General features: G+C 45.2%; 1 protein-coding gene across 2 annotated transcripts in view; it reads left to right on the forward strand.

Annotated features, from left to right (window-relative positions):
• The window catches only part of NLGN4X (neuroligin 4 X-linked), a 561,080-nt gene that overhangs the window by 474,394 nt on the left and 63,938 nt on the right, over positions 1 to 22,748 (forward strand). For both annotated transcript variants that reach the window (XM_063955509.1, XM_063955510.1), the window contains one exon: positions 15,108 to 15,897. In XM_063955509.1, the coding sequence (XP_063811579.1) occupies positions 15,108 to 15,897 (790 nt within the window). The remainder of the gene's footprint in view (positions 1 to 15,107; positions 15,898 to 22,748) is intronic.

Here is a 22,748-nt window from a genome sequence, read left to right on the forward strand (position 1 = left end):
TGCGGTTACATCCTTCCTGTCTTCGACCAGGGTAGGGATGACTTCATCTGGAATGCCCTTTCAGGATCCGGCGTTCAACCGCCATGCCGTCAAACGCGGCCGCGGTAAGTCTTGGAACAGACAAGGCCCCTGCTGGAGCAGGTCCTTTCTTAAAGGTAGAGGCCACGGGTCTTCCGTGAACATCTCTTGAAGTTTCGGGTACCAAGTCCTTCTTGGCCAATCCGGAACCACGAGTATCATTCTTACTCATCTCCCTCTTATGATTCTCAGTACTTTTTGTATGAGAGGCATAGGAGGGAACACATACTCTGACTGGTACATCCACAGTGTTACCAGAGCGTCCACCGCTATTGCCTGAGGGTCCTTGACCTGGCGCAATATCTAGTTTTTTGTTCAGGCGGGACGCCATCATGTCCACCTTTGGTTTTTCACAATGGTTTACAATCATGTGGAAGACTTCCCGATGAAGTCCCCACTCTCCCGGGTGGAGGTCATGCCTGCTGAGGAAGTCTGCTTCCCAGTTTTCCACTCCCGGAATGAACACTGCTGAGAGTGTTATCACATGATTTTTCGCCCAGCGAAGAATCCTTGCAGTTTCTGCCATTTCCCTCCTGCTTCTTGTGCCGCCCTGTCTGTTTACGTGGGCGACTGCCGTGATGTTGTCCCACTGGATCAATACCGGCTGACCTTGAAGCAGAGGTCTTGCTAAGCTTAGAGCATTGTAAATTGCCCTTAGCTCCAGTATATTTATGTGGAGAGAAGTCTCCAGACTCGATCACACTCTCTGGAAATTTTTTCCTTGTGTGACTGCTCCCCTGCCACTCAGGCTGGCATCCGTGGTCACCAGGACCCAGTCCTGAATGCCGAATCTGCGGCCCTTTCATAGATGAGCACTCTGCAGCCACCGCAGAAGAAACACCCTTGTCCTTGGAGACAGGGTTATCCGCTGATGCATCTGAAGATGCGATCCGGACCATTTTTCCAGCAGATCCCACGTAAAGGTTCTTGCGTGAAATCTACCGAATGGGATCGCTTTGTAAGAAACCACCATTTTTCACAGGATCCTTGTGCAATGATGCACTGATACTTTTCCTGGTTTTAGGAGGTTCCTGACTAGCTCGGATAACTCCCTGGCTTTCTTCTCCGGGAGAAAACATCCTTTTCTGGACTGTGTCCAGAATCATCCCTAGGAACAGTAGACGTGTCGTCGGAAAAAACTGCGATTTTGGAATATTTAGAATCCACTCGTGCTGTCGTAGAACTACTTAAGATAGTGCTACTCCGACCTCCAACTGTTCTCTGGACCTTGCCCTTATCAGGAAAGCGTCCATATTTCTTTTAAGAAGAATCATCATTTCGGCCATTACCTTGGTAAAGACCCGGGGTGCCGTGGACAATCCAAACGGCAGCGTCTGAACTGATAGTGACAGTTCTGTACCACGAACCTGAGGTACCCTTGGTGAGAAGGGCAAATTTGGACATGTAGGTAAGCGTCCCTGATATCCAGTGACACCATATCGTCCCCTTCTTCCTGGTTCGCTATCACTGCTCTGAGTGACTCCATCTTGATTTGAACGCTTGTATGTAAGTGTTCAAATATTTCAGATCTCACCTAGCCGTCTGGCTTCAGTACCACAATATAGTGTGGAATAATACCCCTTCCCTTGTTGTAGAAGGGGTACTTTGATTATCACCTGCTGGGAATACAGCCTGTGAATTGTTCCCAATACTGCCTCCCTGTCGGAGGGAGACGTTGGTAAAGCAGACTTCAGGAACTTGTGAGGGGGAGACGTCTCGAATTTCCAATGTACACCTGGGATACTACGTGTAGGATCCAGGAGTCCACTTGTGAGTGAGCCCACTGCGTGCTGAAACTCTTGAGATGACCCCCTACCGCACCTGAGTCCGCTTGTACGGCCCCAGCGTCATGCTGCGGACTTGGCAGAAGCTGTGGAGGGCTTCTGTTCCTGGGAATAGGCTGCCTGCTGCAGTCTTCTTCCCTTTCCTCTACCCCTGGGCAGATATGACTGGCCCTTTTGCCCGCCTGCCCTTATGGGGACGAAAGGACTGAGACTGAAAAGACTGTGTCCTTTTCTGCTGAGATGTGACTTGGGGTAACAAAAGGTGGATTTTTCAGCTGTTGCCATGGCCACCAGGTCCGATGAACCGCCCCTTTATACGGCAATACTTCCATGTGCCGTCTGGAATCTGCATCACCTGACCACTGTCGTCTGGCAGATATGGACATCACATTTACTCTTGATGCCAGAATGCAAATATCCCTCTGCGCATCTCGCATATATAGAAATGCATCCTTAAAATGCTCTATAGTCAATAAAATCTTGTCCCTGTCAAGGGTATCAATATTTTCAGTCAGGAAATCCGACCAAGCCCCCTCAGCGCTGCACATCCAGGCTGAGGCGATTGCTGGTCGTAGTATAACACCAGTATATGTGTATATACTTTTAGGATATTTTTCAGTTTCCTATCAGCTGGCTCCTTGAGGGCTGCCGTATCTGGAGACGGTAACGCCACTTGTTTTTATAAGCGTGTGAGCGCCTTATTCACCCTAAGGTGTGTTTCCCAACTCGCCCTAACTTCTGGCGGGAAAGGGTATACCGCCAATAATTTTCTATCGGAGGAAACCCACGTATCATCACACACTTCATTTAATTTATCTGATTCAGGAAAAACTACAAGTAGTTTATTCACACCCTACATAATACCCTTATTTGTGGTACTTGTAGTATCAGAAATATGTAACACCTCCTTCATTGCCCTTAACATGAAACGTGTGGCCCTAAAGGAAAATACGTTTGTTTCTTCACCGTCGACACTGGAGTCAGTGTCCGTGTCTGTGTCTGTGTCGACCGACTGAGGTAAATGGGCGTTTTTACAAGCCCCTGACGGTGTCTGAGACGCCTGGACAGGTACTAATTTGTTTGCCGGCCGTCTCATGTCGTCAACCGACCTTACAGCGTGTTGACATTATCACGTAATTCCTAAATAAGCCATCCATTCCAGTGTCGACTCCCTAGAGAGTGACATCACCAATACAGGCAATTTGCTCCGCCTCCTCACCCACATCGTCCTCCTACATGTCGACACACACGTACCGACACACAGCACACACACAGGGAATGCTCTGACAGAGGACAGGACCCCACTAGCCCTTTGGGGAGACAGAGGGAGAGTTTGCCAGCACACACCAAAAACGCTATAATTATACAGGGACAACCCCTTATACAAGTGTTTTCCCTTATAGCATTTTTATATATGTAATCATATCGCCAAATAAGTGCCCCCCCTCTCTGTTTTAACCCTGTTTCTGTAGTGCAGTGCAGGGGAGAGCCTGGGAGCCTTCCTCACAGCAGAGCTGAGCAGGAAAATGGCGCCGTGTGCTTGTAGCATTCGCACATGTTTTATAAACAACAAATGTCAGGGTGCAAGTCTAATCAATTTGTAGAATTACAACAACTCAATGACCTGGGTAAAGTATTTTGGACAGCACACCATTTGTAGCAAAAAGTTACTTTAATTCATCCAAGTATATTGAAAAGTTCTTTGGCATAGTAAACCAATATGGCATATTTAAGTCTTGTAGTCGACGGAACCGTTTCGGTGCAGTGAACACCTTCATCCAGGACTGCTAGCAGGTGTTCACTGCACCGAAATGGTTCAGTCGACTACAAGACGATGATCTAAAAAGCACTTATGAATATGGATGGGTGACTATAATATAACCCGATTACTGACTGCAGTTTGTTAAAACTTTTTTGAAATATGCCATATTGGTTTATTTGCCAAAAAACTTTTCAATATACTGGATGAATTAAAGTAACTTTTTGCTACAAATGGTTTGCTGTCCCAAATACTTTACCCAGGTCATTGAGTTGTTGTGATTCTACAAATTGATTGGACTTGCACCCTGACATTTGTTGTTTATAAAACATGTGCGAATGCTACAAGCTTGTATATATTTATATACATATATATATATATATATATATATATATATATATGAAACTTAAAACTTTGTTTAATATACAGGTCTACTTATTTTATATGTACACACATTAGTTTATTATTATTACTAGCTGCTGTACCCGGGTCCGCTAGGGCATCCGTTTACAAGCAGCACTGTCACAACAAAGTTAAGATTTTATCCTAGGCATTGTGAAATCTCAACAAAAATAAACTGGTAAGCAGTGCAGGGGACCCCGCACACAGCCCCTGGACGACCAATCATGAAGATACTTAGCGGGGTATGAAATTTGCTGCAGTAATCTCAGAGCTTTTGATTTCCCTTCCCTGAATATTCAATTATGGCCCGTTTTCACATGCTTTTAAGGCACTTTCGCCAATGCCTTTTCATCCTCTTTTTTTGTGAAAAGACATTGGTGAAAAATGCCTCAAAATTGGCAAAATTGGCCCGCGGGATTTTTGCCAGCGCCGGTGAGAAAACATGTGGATTCGCTGATCCACATGTTTTTCACCCCTGCTGATTTTTTTCCTAGGCGCAGTAACGTCCCTGCTATTGAATAGGGCTAATCCCATTCACCCTAAAAATAGCGAAAAGTCCAGGTTTCTTGTCTAGGTGAAAAAAAAAAGGACATCATGGCATACCCCCCGCCCCCCACCACCACCTCAGCCTTACCTACAAAATGGTGAAAATTGCATAGCAATCGGTTCAGTGGTCTCAGAGTTTATCGCAATCAGACAAACAGATGTTCTCATTTATACGATAGATAGATAGATAGATAGATAGATAGATAGATAGATAGATAGATAGATAGATAGATAGATCAAATATGTGTCCAGTCCTGACTCAAAAAATAAATAAATAATAATAAAATAATTTTAAATTCCAGATGCTACAGTAATTTATTCTTAATAAGGATTAGTCAGTCAAGAATACATGCATTGAACCAATGTGTATATTGTGCAAGCAGCAACTTTTCGAATCAGTGTGATTTTTATTTAAGCTCAACCATATATGATGTCGAAGGCTGAATGTGTTCAGCAATCCAAGGCATGCATATTTCAGAGTGCAACCGTACACCCAAGAGTAGTATATCTATCTTATAAAATGGTCCCTTATATTACAAAATAGTTCTATGATAGATGATGTAAAGTAGGGTGAAACAGATACAAAATAGGAGACAAAAAGAGTCCTGTTGATGTTCTTTGAACAGATCATCATGCATTACTGCACAAGTCAGCTTTGTTGAGGAGTGATGTCAAGTCCTCTGAGTTATGAAGTAATTTTGACAGCTTTTGAAAATTTTCTCTCAGAAATGTGTATGTCTGTCAGTGAGGTGGTGATATGCTACAGTCAGTGGGACGATGATGTGCTCCTGTGAACAAGGCGGTGATGTGCTGCTGTCAGTAAGGGAGTGATGTACTGCTATCATTGAGGTGGTGATGTGCTGCTGTCAGTGAGGCAGGGATGTGCTGCTGTCAGTGAGATAGGGATGTGCTATTGTCAATGATGCAGTGATGTGCTGCCTCACTGGATGTTCTGATTGCATTGAGGGACTGATGTGCTGCTTTCAGTGAGGCAGTGATGTGCTTCTGTCAGTGACAGAGTGATGTGCTGCTGTCATTGAGTCAATGATGTGCTATCATTGAGGTGGTGATGTGCTGCTGTTAGCAGGGCAGGGATGTGCTGCTGTCAGTAAGGCAGGGATGTGCTGCTGTCAGTTAGGCATGGCTGTGCTGTGGTCAGTGGGGCTGTGATGTGCTGCTGTTAGTGAGACAGGGATGTGCTGCTGTCAGTGAGGCAGGAAAGTGCTGCTGTCAGTTAGGCAGTGATGTGCTGCTTTCAATGCGGCAGGGATGTGCTTTTGTCAGTGAGTCAGCAATGTGCTGCTGGCAGTGAGGCAGGGATGTGCTGCTGTCAGTGAGGCACTTATGTGCTGCTGTCAGTAAGGCGGTGATGTGCGCTGACACTGAGGTAGTGATGGGCGGCTGTCAGTGGGGTCATGATGTTCTGCTGTTAGTGAGACAGGGATATGTTGCTGGCAGTGATGCAGCGATGTGCTCCTGGCAGCAGTGGTGCAAGTAGAATAAAATGTCTTATAGGTACTGTGTGCATGTGTCAGGGTCGCGAGTGTGCCAAAAAATGGGTGTGATCAAAAGCCACATGGGGCGTGGCCAATGAAAAGGGGGGCGTGATACAAATATGGGGGCCAGATACACATTAGACCCCAACATTGCCAGATATGCCCCCACCATGCCAGATATGCTCCTACAGTGCCATATGCTCAAATGCCCCACAGTGCCAGATGCACAAATGCCCCTACAGTGCCAGATAACATATGCCAGATATGCCCCCACAGTGCCAAATACACATATGCCCCCACAGTGCCAGATATGCTCCACAGTGCCAGAAATGCCCTCACAGTGCCAGACATGCCCCCACAGTGCCTGATATGCCCAAACACTCCAGATATGCCCCCACTTTGCCAGATACACATGCCCCCAGAGTGCCAGATATGCCCCTTCAGTGCCAGATATGCCCCCACAGTGCCAAATACACATGACCTCAGATTTCCAGATATTCCCACCAGAGTGCCAGATATGCCCCCAGTGCCAGATATGCCCCCACTTTGCCAGATACACATGTCCCCAGAGTGCCAGATATGCCCCCACAGTGCCAGATATGCCCCCACTTTGCCAGATACACATGCCTCCACAGTGCTAAATATGTACCCACAGTGCCAGATACACATATGCCCCCAGAGTGCCATATATGCCTCTTCAGTGCCAGATATGCCCCCACTTTGCCAGATTCACATGCCCCCACAGTGCCAGATATGCCCCCCACAGTGCCAGATATGCCCCCACAGTGGCAGATTTGCCCCCACAGTGCCAGATAAGCCCCCATAGTGCAAGATACACATATCCCCACAGTGCTAGATATGCCTCCACGGTGCCAGATACACATATTCCCCTAGAGTGCCAGATATACCCCCACTTTTCCAGATACACATGCCCCCAGTGTGCCAGATATGCCCCTTCAGTGCCAGATATGCCCCCACAGTGCCAAATACACATGCCCTCAGAGTTCCAGATATTCCCACCAAAGTGCCAGATATGCCCACAGTGCCAGTTATGCCCCCACAGTGCCAGATGCACATACCCCCAGAGTGCCAGATATTCCCACTAGTGATGAGCGGGTTCGGTTTCTCGGGAACCGAACCCCCCCCGAACTTCACCCTTTTTACACGGGTCCGAGCCATACTCGGATTCTCCCGTATGGCTCGGTTAACCCGAGCGCGCCCGAACGTCATCATCCCGCTGTCGGATTCTAGCGAGATTCGGTTTCTATATAAGCAGCCGCACGTCGCCGCCATTTTCACTCGTGCATTGGAAATGTTAGGAAGAGGACGTGGCTGGCGTCCTCTCCGTTATTGTTGAACTTGATTGTGCATTATTGCTTAACAGTGGGGAGGGCTGGGGAGCAGCTGTATAATATAGGAGGAGTACAGTGCAGAGTTTTGCTGATCAGTGACCACCAGTTATCCGTTCTCTGCCTGAAAAAAACGCTCCATATCTGTGCTCAGTGTGCTGCATATATCTGTGCTCACACTGCTTAATTGTGGGGACTGGGGAGCAGCTGTATTATATAGCAGGAGTACAGTGCAGAGTTTTGCTGACAGTGACCACCAGTATACGTTGTCTGCCTGAAAATCACTCCATATCTGTGCTCGGTGTGCTGCTTTATTGTGGGGACTGGGGACCACCAGTATAATATTATATAGGAGGAGTACAGTGCAGAGTTTTGCTGACCAGTGACCACCAGTATATAATATATAGCATAACGGTACAGTAGGCCACTGCTGTACCTACCTCTGTGTCGTCATAAAGTATACTATCCATCTAGATTCTATACCTGTGGTGCATATCAGTTGTGCAGTTTGCTGACACAGTGACCACCAGTATACTATATATAGCAGTACGGTACGGAAGGCCACTGCTGTACCTACCTCTGTGTCGTCATTAAGTATACTATCCATCTACATTCTATACCTGTGGTGCATTTTAGTTTTGCAGTTTGCTGACACAGTGACCACCAGTATACTATATATAGCAGTACGGTACGGAAGGCCACTGCTGTACCTACCTCTGTGTCGTCATTAAGTATACTATCCATCTACATTCTATACCTGTGGTGCATTTTAGTTTTGCAGTTTGCTGACACAGTGACCACCAGTATACTATATATAGCAGTACGGTACGGAAGACCACTGCTGTACCTACCTCTGTGTCATCATTAAGTATACTATCCATCTACATTCTATACCTGTGGTGCATTTTAGTTTTGCAGTTTGCTGACACAGTGACCACCAGTATACTATATATAGCAGTACGGTACGGAAGGCCACTGCTGTACCTACCTCTGTGTCGTCATTAAGTATACTATCCATCTACATTCTATACCTGTGGTGCGCCTCTTTTTTTCTTTGCATCATGTGCTGTTTGGGGACAATTTTTTTGAAGTGCCATCCTGTCTGACACTGCAGTGCCACTCCTAGATGGGCCAGGTGTTTGTGTCGGCCACTTGTGTCGCTTAGCTTAATCACACAGCGACCTTGGTGCGCCTCTTTTTTTCTTTGCATCATGTGCTGTTTGGGGACAATTTTTTTGAAGTGCCGTCCTGTCTGACACTGCAGTGCCACTCCTAGATGGGCCAGGTGTTTGTGTCGGCCACTTGTGTCGCTTAGCTTAGTCACACAGCGACCTTGGTGCGCCTCTTTTTTTCTTTGCATCATGTGCTGTTTGGGGACTATTTTTTTGAAGTGCTATCCTGCCTGACACTCAGGGCCATCTTAACAGCAGTGTAGGCCCCTGGGCACAGCAATGCACTGGGCCCCCTACCCATCCTCCAGCGGTAGGTGTGGGGGGTGCTATCATCGGGCGGTAGGGGGTGTTCTATCTTCCGCTCAGCATGTAGGACCTGGAGCAGTAATTTCTGCTAATTACTCCTTTGCTGCACATATGGTGGAAGATGGGGCAGGAGAGAGAACACTAAACTGTGGATGGGGGCATTGGGCTGAATGATTGTGCCCCGGTACATGACTTCAGGGGTAGTGGGGGGTTGTAATACGCAGGGGAGGGGTGGATAGTGGAGTGGGCTTAATATTCATCATTTTCCGGTGGGAGGGCAGCTTGCTTGACTGAAGATATCTCCAGTTCCTGGAAAAAGATTTCTTAGCTTTGAATGTGATAAAAAACTAGAGAGTCCCACCTTTCAGGAGGTACTGGGGACTTGGGGATCAGTGTTCAGGATCCAGAGCAATCCACTGGTGAAAATATAAAACTGCAAACCAGATGTGTGAAGCTGGAGCAGGGACCAGCTGTTTGAAGGCTTATATCTCCGGATCTGGGCATAGTAGAGTCAAGCTGCCAGTGTCCACTGAACGGGAAAGGGTCCCATATTTTGGAGAGTCCCCTCAGAAAAGCTATAAGTCAGACAGAACTCAAGATATCTGGCTGGGAAGAGCAATTAACAGTCTTGGATGGGGACCACTGCTTCGAAGTCAGATATCTCTGGTTCCCCAGGGCCGATTTTCAAAAATCTGGTACCCCTGGAAAGAGGGGACCCTCAGCTACCAGCTTAGGGCCCTTAGACTCCTGGGGCCCTTGGGCAAGAGCCCATTGAGCCCATACGAAAAGACGGCCCTGCTGACACTGCAGTGCCACTCCTAGATGGGCCAGGTGTTTGTGTCGGCCACTTGTGTCGCTTAGCTTAGCCATCCAGCGACCTCGTGCAAATTTTAGGACTAAAAATAATATTGTGAGGTGTGAGGTGTTCAGAATAGACTGGAAATTAGTGGAAACTATGGTTATTGAGGTTAATAATACTATGGGATCAAAATGACCCCCAAATTCTATGATTTAAGCTGTTTTTTAGGGTTTTTTGAAAAAAACACCCGAATCCAAAACACACCCGAATCCGACAAAAAAATTTCGGTGAGGTTTTGCCAAAACGCGTCCGAATCCAAAACACGGCCGCGGAACCGAATCCAAAACCAAAACACAAAACCCGAAAAATGTCCGGTGCACATCACTAATTCCCACCAGATATGCCACCAGTGCCAGATATGACCCCCACTTTGCCACATACACATGACTTCAGAGTGCCAGATATGCCCCCACAGTGCCAGATACGCATGCCCCCATAGTGCAAGATATTCCCACCAGAGTGCCAGATATGCCCCCAGTGCCAGATATGCCCCCACTTTGCCAGATACACATGTCCCCAGAGTGCCAGATATGCCTCCACAGTGCCAGATATGCCCCCACTTTGCCAGATACACATGCCTCCACAGTGCTAGATATGTACCCACAGTGCCAGATACACATATACCCCCAGAGTGCCACATATGCCTCTTCAGTGCCAGATATGCCCCCACTTTGCCAAATTCACATGCCCCACAGTGCCAGATATACCCCACACAGTGGCAGTTTTGCCCCCACAGTGCCAGATAAGCCCCCATAGCGCAAGATACACATGTCCCCACAGTGCTAGATATGCCTCCACAGTGCCAGATACACATATGCCCCTATTGTGCCAGATATGCCCCCACTTTGCCAGATACACATACCCCCAGAGTGCCAGATATGCCCCAGCAGTGCCACTCACGTCTGCTGCTGCTGCCTGGGGCTGGCACTGTCGTCTTCTGCTGCTGCTGGGGAGGAGAGAGGCGAGCAGAGCATGCACACCTCCTGCCCCCCTCCTGCCCTCAGTCAGGTCTCCGCGTCCTCCTGCGGTGGCATCCTGTAAATTAATTAGATCTGGTGCCTGTCCGCAAGCCAATCAGGGCTGCGGTCTGGCAGCGGTAGGTCCTGATTGGCTGCCGGTCCGTGAGCTCTGATTGGCTCACAAACTGGCGTTTCAGTAAACGCCGCGGCCGCCGGACTCAGGCAGGAGAGATGCAATGTGTGCGGATGGCGGTACGGCGTACCCACTGTCAAATTCTGAAGGGTATGCCATACCCTACTGTACCCACACAGTTGTACCACTGGCTAGCAGTGAGTCAGTGATGTGCTGCTGCCAGTGAGAAATTGATCTGCTGCTTTCATTGAAGCACTGATGTGCTGCTGTCAGTGTGACAGGGATGTGCTTCTGTCAATGAAGCAGGGATGTTCTGTTGTCAGTAAGGCAGTGATGTGCTGTTGTTAGTGAGGCAGTGATCTTCTTTTCTGTGTGTGTAGTGCCTCTGTGAATAATGCTAATGTTTACAGTTATAGACCGACACAGCTGTTGCTCATTGATGAGATTTTGGTAACAGTTGGAAGTATATCAGGTGTGCGATCATTGGGAAACAGACCCGTTAGTGTGTCTAATCATGTTAGTGGGCTTTCTGCCATTATAAATCACACATATATATATACATATTATTATTATTATCATTATTATTATTATTGTTATTACTATTCCACACTCAGGATTGGCTAAATCAACTTGTCGTGGTGCAGATTGAAATGAATTCTGCTACCTTAACTTGGAGTTGTTTTACTCCTAGTTATATCTCTGCTAGGAATTGGTGGTCCTACTGTATCTTGTAAGCCATTCTTTCATTCTGATAGGGTGGTGCTACCGATGAAGCCATGCTTTTACGTAAGGTGATTTCCAAGGAACATTTGAACCAAGACATTGTTCTTCTTACTTTTTCTGGATAATTGTCTTCTACATCTGCCATTACTGTATCCTCTACATTTTTTTAAAGTGCTTTGAGGGTATATAGAAATCATACCTCTTCTATTTGCCTTACTGATAGCCTTTTGATCCTTGTGGACACTCCCAAGCATTGCTGGCCAGCCTCCAAGCAATCTATTGCATGCTGGATCACTGCAACTATATGTCAAGCATATCTATCTACCGATGGGCCAGTTTTACCTTCCCGCTGGGCTCATTTGCCTCTGGGGCGATTCGTCATGGTGTCTCAGTGGAGTAATTGTGCATAGTGGTGACAAGGTCTTCTGTGCATATTTTTACCAAGTGTTTACACATTTCCATTTAATGCAGGGTCTCCCAGTTTGGATGTATGATAGTTGTAAAGTAATTTACAGAAACTATAATGTAATATAAAGGGCATCAGCAGTAAAGGGTAAGCAGCTAAAAATTGAGGACTTGTAGGTCCAGTGAAATGGGAATAGAGAAGATAAGCTGTTTTGCAACAGTGTTGTACATTTGCATGTAAGGAAAGCAACATGACAGAGAGCGTGCTAGAATTTCCACATTTCAAAAACTGAAGCAACACATTAGGGGCCTGATGAAGATGTGGTTGCAGGTGCTTTTGCTGCTGCTGCTGCTTACTTGGAAGTAGCAGGATAGCACTAATATAGTAATGCAGCAGGATACGTCTGATAAGCAGACAGCTCCATCTTACATTATTGATTCGGGCTGCATCTGAGGACACAACATTTGATCACCGACACCATCAGCCTGCTGTGTGACCCATGAGGTCGTACAAACCAGCCACTGCAGATAGGGCAAAGAGGCAAGTAAATCTCCATCTGTGGACGGAGATTCTTGCCTCATCTATTCCACCCATCACCACCCCCTCCCTACCCCCAAATAGCAGCAGACTATCAATCACTGACAGTCTGCAGCTGAACTTCCAACATCAGAGACCCATACTGCACATGCGCAGTACAGGTCCGGCACATGAACATAGTACCAAACATTGTTGCCTTGTGGCATGAGCCGCACTACCATCAGGACCTGAGTCAGGCCCTGGACCAGGTTCAGAGGTGGATGTTGCTGTGTCCCCACCTACATCTGTTGGTGGTTTCGTGGGAGTAATAAATTGCAAGTGCTAGTTTCAGCATTCTCCTTCTGCAGATGCTTGTGTCTGAAAGTGGAAGCAGTGAAATGCCCACTTTTTGTGTCCCTGTATACAGTAACTATGCAGATGGTTCTAGGCACACCACCATTAGCGTATCATTGATATTTGCATCTGCCTATGGCAGCAGAAATTTCTCTGTCTGACCATGGTCCAGGGACGTGCGGTGAGGTTAATGGCTGAGGAGGCACTGGCTATTACCAGAGCAAGATTTACACACAATATATGAGCCGGTATCCGGACTCCAGGTCGACAACAAAAAGGTCGACACACCTTAGGTCGACGCCAATTGGTCGACACACCTTAGGTCGACATGGACAAAGGTCAACATGGACAAAAGGTCGACCTGAACAAGGTCGACATGGAAAAAGGTCGACATGAGTTTTTCACAATTTTTTTATTTTTTGGAACCTTTTCATACTTAACGATCCACGTGGACTACGATTGGAACGGTAATCTCTGCCGAGCGAAGGCACCATGCCCGAAGCATGGCGAGCGAAGCGAGCCATGCGAGGGGATGCGGTGCACTAATTGGGGTTCCCGGTCACTCTACGAAGAAAACGACACAAAAAAACATTAAAAACTCATGTCGACATTTTTCCTGTCGACCTTTGTCCATATCGACCTAATGTGTGTCGACCAATTGGCGTCGACCTAAGGTGTGTCGACCTTTTTGTTGTCGACCTGGAGTCCCAGACCTATATGAGCCAAAGGGTACATGTGGGCATTATACACAGGTGCAGCAGTATATACTGCTAGAACTTTGGTGAGTTTTGATCAGAGATGTGCGGAAAAGATTGGCAAGGAAGACACTGCCTAACCTGTCATAGGCTTTTTACTCCAGGGTTTTAACTATAAAAATGATTACAATAATAATTTTTTTCTAAGAAGATCTTTCTAATATATTCTTTGTTTTTTTTCATATACTTTATTTAGTCAAAACTCTGGCTTATACGTTAGTATGACAGGAAAGGCTCTCCCTCACCTTCCTCACCCCACCGCATGTCACTGCCATGGTCCCCTGTGTGAGTAGCCATGTGTCAGAAAAGCAGCTGCTTTCATTGCACACATGCAACACTCCCATTACATGCCCATGTAATGGGTTTTTTTGCGTTCACTTCAGGCCACCTTCCAGTCACCACCCAGGAATGCCCATCCCTTTTCTGTCTCACTAAGTTTAATGACACATTTTAGTTTTTGAAAATTAATATAATATAAATTCAGCTATTGTGATTTAAAAAAATTTAGATTCATAAGCTTTTTACAGTGGTGTGTTGATTGATGCTGTAGTTGTATCCTTGTGTTCATATACAGTAATTCAGAAGTATCCTGTGGACAATTTATTTTTGTGTATAGAAGGCAGTTACATAGGACATCAAATGGGTATTTTAATGGAGTAACAATCATGAATATGCTTTTTAAATTTATCCTGTGGTTCAACTACCAATTTAATGGGACACTTACATAAAAAAAATAATAGACATATATTTATGATATGACTTGAATAGGCCTTGTCTGTACACCATTGCACAGCCGCATACATTGTAACAAGTAAAATATGCTATAACTGGATCCAGGTAAAGTCTGGGTAGACCACTAGTTAGTCATCCCAACATTTATTTATTGCTCTGAAATGTGATAATGTGTGCTTACAAGTAAGAAATAAGAGCTAAAGAAAGGAAAGAATCAATCTGTACTGAATTAGTTAGCTTTTGCTGTTGAGAAAAATAGTCTCAAGAACTGTAAGTCATAGGAGATACATCTAAACAACAAAAAGAACTAATTATATATTTTGAAACTTAACTTGTGTTTTCATTTTATCATTTAAATATATTTTGCTGAAAATTATAACAATCTGTATTTTCCCCTGTGATCTTTTCATGGTAAAAGCTCTACATGTGTTAATTAAATGGACAAGTGGGTTTGATTGCTCATAAATGTCTTTTTATATATTTTATTTGGTAACAAATAATGGACAGTTTTTAAAGTTAAAAGCACAACTATCAATTGTAAAAGCATCTCTAAAAGCATGGAAGGATTTTTAAAAATCTGAAGTTTGGGTAGATGCTATGCTTGAAATAAGAGTAAATAAACTACTAGCTAAGAAATTATGCTTTTTGTGCTTTTTTTTGCTAATAACTACAATTTAGAAAATACAGACACAATGCATGTATTGTTTGCTTAGTAAAAGCTGCATTGTTTTATGATTTTTAAGTTTTTGATTTGCATTTATAAATTTTGCACCTGCAGGTTTGTTCCAAAAAGCAATCATACAAAGTGGAACAGCTCTCTCCAGCTGGGCCGTGAACTACCAGCCTGCCAAGTATACTAGGATATTGGCAGATAAAGTGGGCTGTGACATGCTGGATACTATTGAATTGGTTGAATGTCTTCGGGAGAAGAATTACAAAGAACTAATTCAACAGTCTATCACACCAGCCACATATCACATTGCCTTTGGACCAGTCATTGATGGTGATGTCATTCCAGATGACCCACAAATACTCATGGAACAAGGGGAGTTCCTTAACTATGATATTATGCTTGGAGTTAATCAAGGGGAAGGATTAAAATTTGTCGATGGTATTGTAGATAACGAAGATGGTGTCTCTCCAAGTGACTTTGACTTTTCAGTGTCCAACTTTGTAGACAATTTGTATGGTTATCCAGAGGGAAAAGATACACTTCGAGAAACAATTAAGTTCATGTATACAGACTGGGCTGATAAAGAAAATCCTGAAACACGAAGGAAGACATTGGTAGCACTTTTTACAGATCACCAGTGGGTGGCACCTGCTGTTGCAACTGCTGATTTACATGCTCGTTATGGTTCTCCAACATATTTCTATGCATTTTACCACCATTGCCAAAGTGAAATGAAACCATCCTGGGCTGATTCTGCTCATGGTGATGAAGTCCCCTATGTTTTTGGCATTCCTATGATTGGACCTACAGAACTCTTTAACTGCAATTTCTCAAAGAATGATGTCATGCTCAGCGCAGTTGTTATGACATATTGGACTAACTTCGCCAAAACTGGGTATGTGACGTTATATTTTTCTTCTTTTTTGTTATACAGATATTCATGTGCTATTATTAGTATGAAAAGTAGATCAGTGTTATTTTTAAGACACAACAGCCTGCATCATGCAAATACTGTAGGTCTCACCTTATTGCATACATGCATTGAATTGCTTAAAAGATCCAGCAAACTGTAGCTCTGAAAATTCAGGTTTGTGCATGTACAGTAATTATGTTTATATACAGTAATTTTGAGTAGTTTCACTCAGGGATCATATACACAAAAAAAATCTGTAAATATGTAACTGTAACACAAAGCCTGCTTTTAGCTGAACAGCCTTCAGATATACAGAATGTTGTTTTCACCTTTTTTGGCAAATGTAAGTCTAGCACTATATACAGTCCAATAACAATACTGCATAAAAAGTGATCAGGGGTCCATTCTGTTTCTTCATTCATAAACAATCTTTGTTTTCTTTAAGAATTCTGTAAGATTTCCTGCCTATTTCTCTTTACATGTATTCATTATAAATAATATCAGAGGAAATAGCTAAGCTGTTAGAAGGAACAGTAATATATATACAGTATATATACACAGTAATATATATACAGTATTTATACAGTAATTATATATATATATATATATATATATATATATATGTGTTACAGCTGTAAAGAGCTATTTACAACAAGCAGAAATATTGTCTACATATCTGTCCTCATACAGTATACAATACCTATCTTTTTTGCACCACATGGCACAAGATGAATGGTGCAATTTAGATGCTTCTTCCTGGCTGGCGATTCTTGGACATTTGTTCTTAATCCTAAATGTAGCATCATATTTGCCTGTAGCGGCATAAAAAGTTAGTTATAGTGTACAATGCATTTAGGACTAGTATTTTTACCACAATGTAATTAGTATAAAGCTTCAGAATAAGCACAAAGATGCATGGCGCAATGCACAGTGTGACTCACTTGTATTGGATTTCTGTATTTTCCCTTATTAAACATCTTAGTTACTCAGCAGCTGAATGCAATTTCAGAGCCAGGTCCCATGGTATCCATGTACAGGGCCATCGAAGGGGAGTGGGGTGGGTGCTACTTCAGGGCAGTGCGGATGGTGTAATGGTTAGCATTACAGCCTCATAGCACTGAGGTCATGGGTTCGATCCCCACTACGGCCATAGGCGTGTGCACGGGGGGTGCCTGGTGCTCACTGACACCCTCTAATGTCTGGCACCCCCCTCACACACACCCTGCTGCAGTTTTCGCAGGGGATGGTGGGCACAGCCACGTTGGGCAGTTCATTGCCTGCCCTGATCCCCAGTTCAGCAGGTGGCGGGCTCCAGCACTGTGGGTTCTCTTTGGATTGGCTGTCCCTCCTGCCTGCTTAACAGCAGTGTGGTCGGGGGAGAGCTGCAAGTCCCTGTGATGCCGGAATAGATATGCCCCGCTGTTTCCGAGCAGGAGACTTGTGGCCGGGAAGGGGGCGGTGGGACGTTGCCTCCCATTGTCAGGCGACGCTGCTGTGCCCAAGTGTCTGTTTAACCCTTATCCCTGAGCTACCTAACTCATTCTACACCACCTCTGAGGTATTGTTTTAAGCTTTAATCCACTACTAACCCTTTGTTTTTTACTCTCCTATTGTGTACCTGTCCCCCTACACCCTACAACTTCTCCCCCCACTGTACCCTGAAACTGAGCCCTGCACCTTGAACCTGTCTTTCCTACATCCCTGTACCCTGTCTGCCCACCAACAATGTTCACCTTCCATCTCTGCACCCTACACCTTCCCTCCCTACACCCTGTATCTGCCCACCTCTGCACCCTACACCTTCCCTCCCTACACCCTGTAACTGCTCACCCCTGCACCCTACACCCTGTAACTGCCCACCTCTGCACCCTACACCTTCCCTCTCTACACCCTGTAACTGCCCACCTCTGCACCCTACACCTTCCCTCCCTACACCCTGTAACTGCCCACCTCTGCACCCTACACCTTCCCTCCCTACACCCTGTAACTGCCCACCTCTGCACCCTACACCTTCACTCCCTACACCCTGTAACTGCCCACCTCTGCACCCTACACCTTCCCTCCCTACACCCTGTAACTGCCCACCCCTGCACCCTACACCCTGTAACTGCACACCTCTGCACCCTACACCTTCCCTCCCTACACCCTGTAACTGCCCACCTCTGCACCCTACACCTTCCCTCCTTACACCCTGTAACTGCCCACCTCTGCACCCTACACCTTCCCTCCCTACACCCTGTAACTGCCCACCTCTGCACCCTACACCTTCCCTCCCTATACCCTGTAACTGCCCACCTCTGCACCCTACACCTTCCCTCCCTAAACCCCGTAACTGCCCACCTCTGCACCCTACATCCTGTAACTGCCAACCTCCGCACCTTACACCTTCCCTCCCTACACCCTGTAACTGCCCACCTCTGCACCCTACACCTTCCTTCCCTACACATTCCCTCCCTGCACCCTGTAACTGCCCAGTAGGTGGTGCTAGACACGCTTCCTCCAACGATGCACCCCCTAATAAAATGGGCTGCACACGCCTATGACCACTGCCCTAACTGTGTGGAGTTTGTATATTCTCCCCATGCTTGTGTGAGTTACCTCCGGGTACTCCAGTTTCCTCCCACAATCCCCAAAAATATACTGGTATGTTAATTGTATCCCAAGAAAATTAACCCTAGCGTGAATGTGTGTGCGTGTACATGTGATGGGGAATATACACTGTAAGCTCCATTGGGGCAGGGACTGATGTAATTGGCCAAATATTCTCTGTAAAAGCACTGCAGAATATGTATGCGCTATATAAATAACTGGTAATAATAAATAATAATAATTACCTGAGCCCATACCCGGCGGGGACCTGTGTCAGCTGCCACCAGAAAACTTTGGGATTTTGGAGGGAGCTTCACTATGCCTCCCAGGATGTGGTGATGCTCTTCCTCCCAGTACCTGGGTCGGTGGCCGATCTTGGCGGCTCAGCCTATGTATTGCAATTTTTAGCAATGCAACTAAGAAGCATATCTTGTAAAAAAAAAAGATGGACGGGATGCATATTGTGGGTTAGTGTCAAAGTCTGTGGCCCTCCAAATGGGACTGTTTGACATGTTTTGAGGATAGGTGTATGAGGGCACATCTGTATATATATTGTTTGAACACATTTGCTTAAGAAGTGTTAAATATTATGAAACTGTGTCAATGTTTTCAGTTGCAATTTCTTATGCCTCAGAATAGTATATTAAATGTGCCTGAATGATTAAAGCGAGTCCTACTGTACACCTTTGAGTATCTTACAGGTGTTGAGATGCAAGTCATTATTAACTTACTGGAGACGACTACCATTTTAATGTAGATTTAAAAAGAAAAAGTTTTGTAAAAAATTACAGGCCCCTACACCATTCCCAAACGAGTTCTAAGCACCATTGGACATCACCTGCACTGGCTGTGGAATTTTCAAGGGACCAATGGTGAAGCTTGCCTGACTCGTCATGGTGCCTTGCCTCCTGTCCCACCTGCTCTGTTCCTGTAGTTAGTAGTCACCCTCTACCTACTGTATATGAACACCATACATTAAAGACAGCATCAGTGACTGCCATAAAATACAGACAGTACTAGTGATCCTCATATACTACAGACAACATTAGTAACCTACATATGATATAATATAGATAGGATTAGTTGCCTACATATACTGCAGATAGCATTAGTAACCCACATATAGTATAAACAGCATTAGCGTACTACATATAATAGAGACAGCATTAAACTCCTAATTACATCCCTCAGTCTCATAAAAACCTTGATCGTAATTAAACCCTTTACATTCTTAACCTCTTACCACCTCTTCTTCTTAGCATTACCTACCATAAACAGAAGGTTCTGCAGGGAGAGCCCCCGTGAGGGGGTAACTGTGCTGACCCTGCACCCTCTTTGCTCCTCCTGCTCTTTTGCATCACGTCTGTGGCAGTTGCAACTCTGGATCTCATGCTGTTCCCCTTCCTTCTGTCACTGGGCGCACCCCTTATTTGTGCTCTTGCAGTAGACTTATGGGGTGAGATTCAAATTATATATCACGTCCAATTTCCTTTCTAAAATGATCTCCGTTATCGTGCATATTGCGCCCATAGTAATCAGGTTTAGCTGTGTAAAGGGTTGGTTGCCTCACTACTTCGGGGATAGCGAGCTGAAATAATTATACAATGTTCCTGAGGGCAGAAACAGAACGGGTGTGGAAAGGGGTGAAAAGAATTGAATCCCGCCCATAGTGTGTCGTCCACCTTCAGCAGGTAAGAGCCACAACCAGCACTTGTCTATGGCAAGCTGGGCTGGTGACATTATAACAGGAATCCCAAGCCTGGCTCTGGAATCTCAACCAGCAGAATCCCGAATAAGCGACTGCTGGCCACTATGCCTCATAAGTCATGGGGAGGGGGAGAGGTTAGGTTTAGGCTGCGGGAGGGGGGGGTTTAGGCTGCGGGAAGGGGAGGTTAGGTTTAGGTACCCCCGGAGAGGGTTAGGCTGCGCTAGGGGGGAGGGTTAGGTTTAAGCTGTGGGAGGGAACGGTTAGGGTTAAGCATGGTTAGGTACCCTCCTGGGGAGCGTTAGGCTGCGGAGAGGGTAGGGTTAGGTTGGGGCTGCTAGAAGGGAGGGTTAGGGGGCATTGGGGGAAGGTAAGTATACTTACCTTCCCCTGTTGGGATTCTGACCATCGGGATGCCACAGTCGATATTCTGATTGACGGCATACCAAACGTCAGCATTTCAATCCCAACCCCTCTTGCCAACACCCATGCCTAGTGGGTGTGTGGGTTAAATATAGTTAACTGATAAAATGTAGCATTATGTGTTTATTGTGCCAGTGTACTTCACCTTCTCAGTGTAGTTCAATACGATCACACTCGTGGGGTTTAGCTGCTAGTAAACAGAGACTTTCCACAAGCTGATCAAACAGAACTGAAGCAGTTCTCAGCTAATTAGTAGTGAGAGACAATCTTGCCTGTCATAGTATGCAACATATATAGGGTTTATTAGTTGTATTCCTTGTGGATTCCATTATCAAGAAAGGAGAACATCGCCTCTATAAGAAATGGAATACGATAAATAAGGTGAATAAAAAATTGGTAAAATTGCGATTGCTTTAGATTTCCTTTCACAACATTAAATTTCATTGCTCAGTGTTTATTTTTATTTTTTTACTTTCGTGACAATATATGGTGGCATACCCACACAGTTTATGGCTGCCATGTTTTGCTGACCACATAAAAATTATAATTCTATCATTAAACATCCCATATATTTGTAGGAAGTGCACAGGGCTGAATTCTTGTAATAGTAGTGGACCACAAAAATATTCATGTGCTCTATTCCACCATAGATCAGTAGTGACTAAACTCAATACCTAACATGTTTTCAAGATTTCCTAGTTGGTACATAGGTGTATTCATTACAAACATACAAATTTCAACAGATTCACTGATGGTCTGAAACATTTGTACCATTCAGTTTTCTTGAAAACTGAGATTAGTCACCACTGTCCTGTAATTTGGCCTCATGCTTAACAGTCTAGACTGTATGACATTATAACAGGAAACCCAACTCTGCTAGTTTCTCTGATATATTGTCACCAGCTCAGTCTGTCAAAGCCTACTGATAGTAAAGGCATTTAATGAGAAACCTGTGATTTCATTATCAATTTGAGACAACTAATAGTTAGAATAAAAGGATTATTTCAAATGTTTGAGTTTTTGTTAATAGTACATAATAGAATGAACTTAGTTACATTTAATTATACACACAATAATAAATTAATAGTACAGAAGCATGTTGGTTGACGCTTTCACCTTGTAAGTACAGTGACCTTTAGCTGTAGTGGCATTATAGTGTGCTATACTTTCATTGTGTATTGTATTTCTTGCTAAACTATCTTGCTGTTTTGGGCGCATTAAGGGGGTCATTCCGACCCGATCGCTCGCTGCAGTTTGTGGCAGCGCAGCGATAAGGTTGGAACTGCGCATGCGCCGGCGCCGCAGTGTGCCGGCGCATGGCAGCTTTCGTTACCTGGCGATCGCCTCTGAGACAGAGGCGGTCGCTAGGTGGGAGGGGGCTGAACGCCGCCGTTTAGGGGGAGCGGTCGGCCCAACGTAGGCATGGCCGGACCGTTGAGGGGGCGGGCAGCGGCAGCTGCGTGACGTGTCACACAGCCGCTGCGGCCAGCGGGAGCGATGAACAACTCCCGGCCAGCCGCAGGAGCTGCGCTGGCCAGGAGTAAGTCCTCAAATACAAAGGCATCGCCGCTGTGCGATGCTTTTGTATTTGTGCGGGGGGGGGGGCTCACTGACATGCTGGGCATCCCCCCGCATGTCTGAGTAAACGATCGTAGCTGTGCTAAATTTAGCACAGCTACGATCAACTCGGAATGACCCCCAAAAATCCTACAGATGTTTCTTCATACACCAGCTTACTACACCGTGCATTGTGAGACGTCTGCTGAGAATGATCAACAAATTGTGTAGCATGGTGACTTTTTCTTTAAATTTGTTATTTGCGCCACAGAATCAGCAAAACCCCACTCAATCTGTACCAGAGACATCAGGCTGCCACTTTAACCACACAGGAATTTGTTTTAAATATCTACACAATCACATACATCTATCTATCTATCTATCTATCTATCTATCTATCTATCTATCTATCTATCTATCTATCTATCTATCTAATCTATCTACAGACATAGCCAGCCTCATCCAGGCTGCAACTATTTGCACCCACAGTTAATTTGTGTGGGTATTATTTACTTATTAACAGATCTTATATAGCCCAGCAGATTCTGTTGCGTTTTAC

The sequence above is a fragment of the Pseudophryne corroboree genome, chromosome 2 (assembly GCF_028390025.1).
Source record: "Pseudophryne corroboree isolate aPseCor3 chromosome 2, aPseCor3.hap2, whole genome shotgun sequence".
Classification (NCBI taxonomy): Eukaryota; Metazoa; Chordata; class Amphibia; order Anura; family Myobatrachidae; genus Pseudophryne; species Pseudophryne corroboree.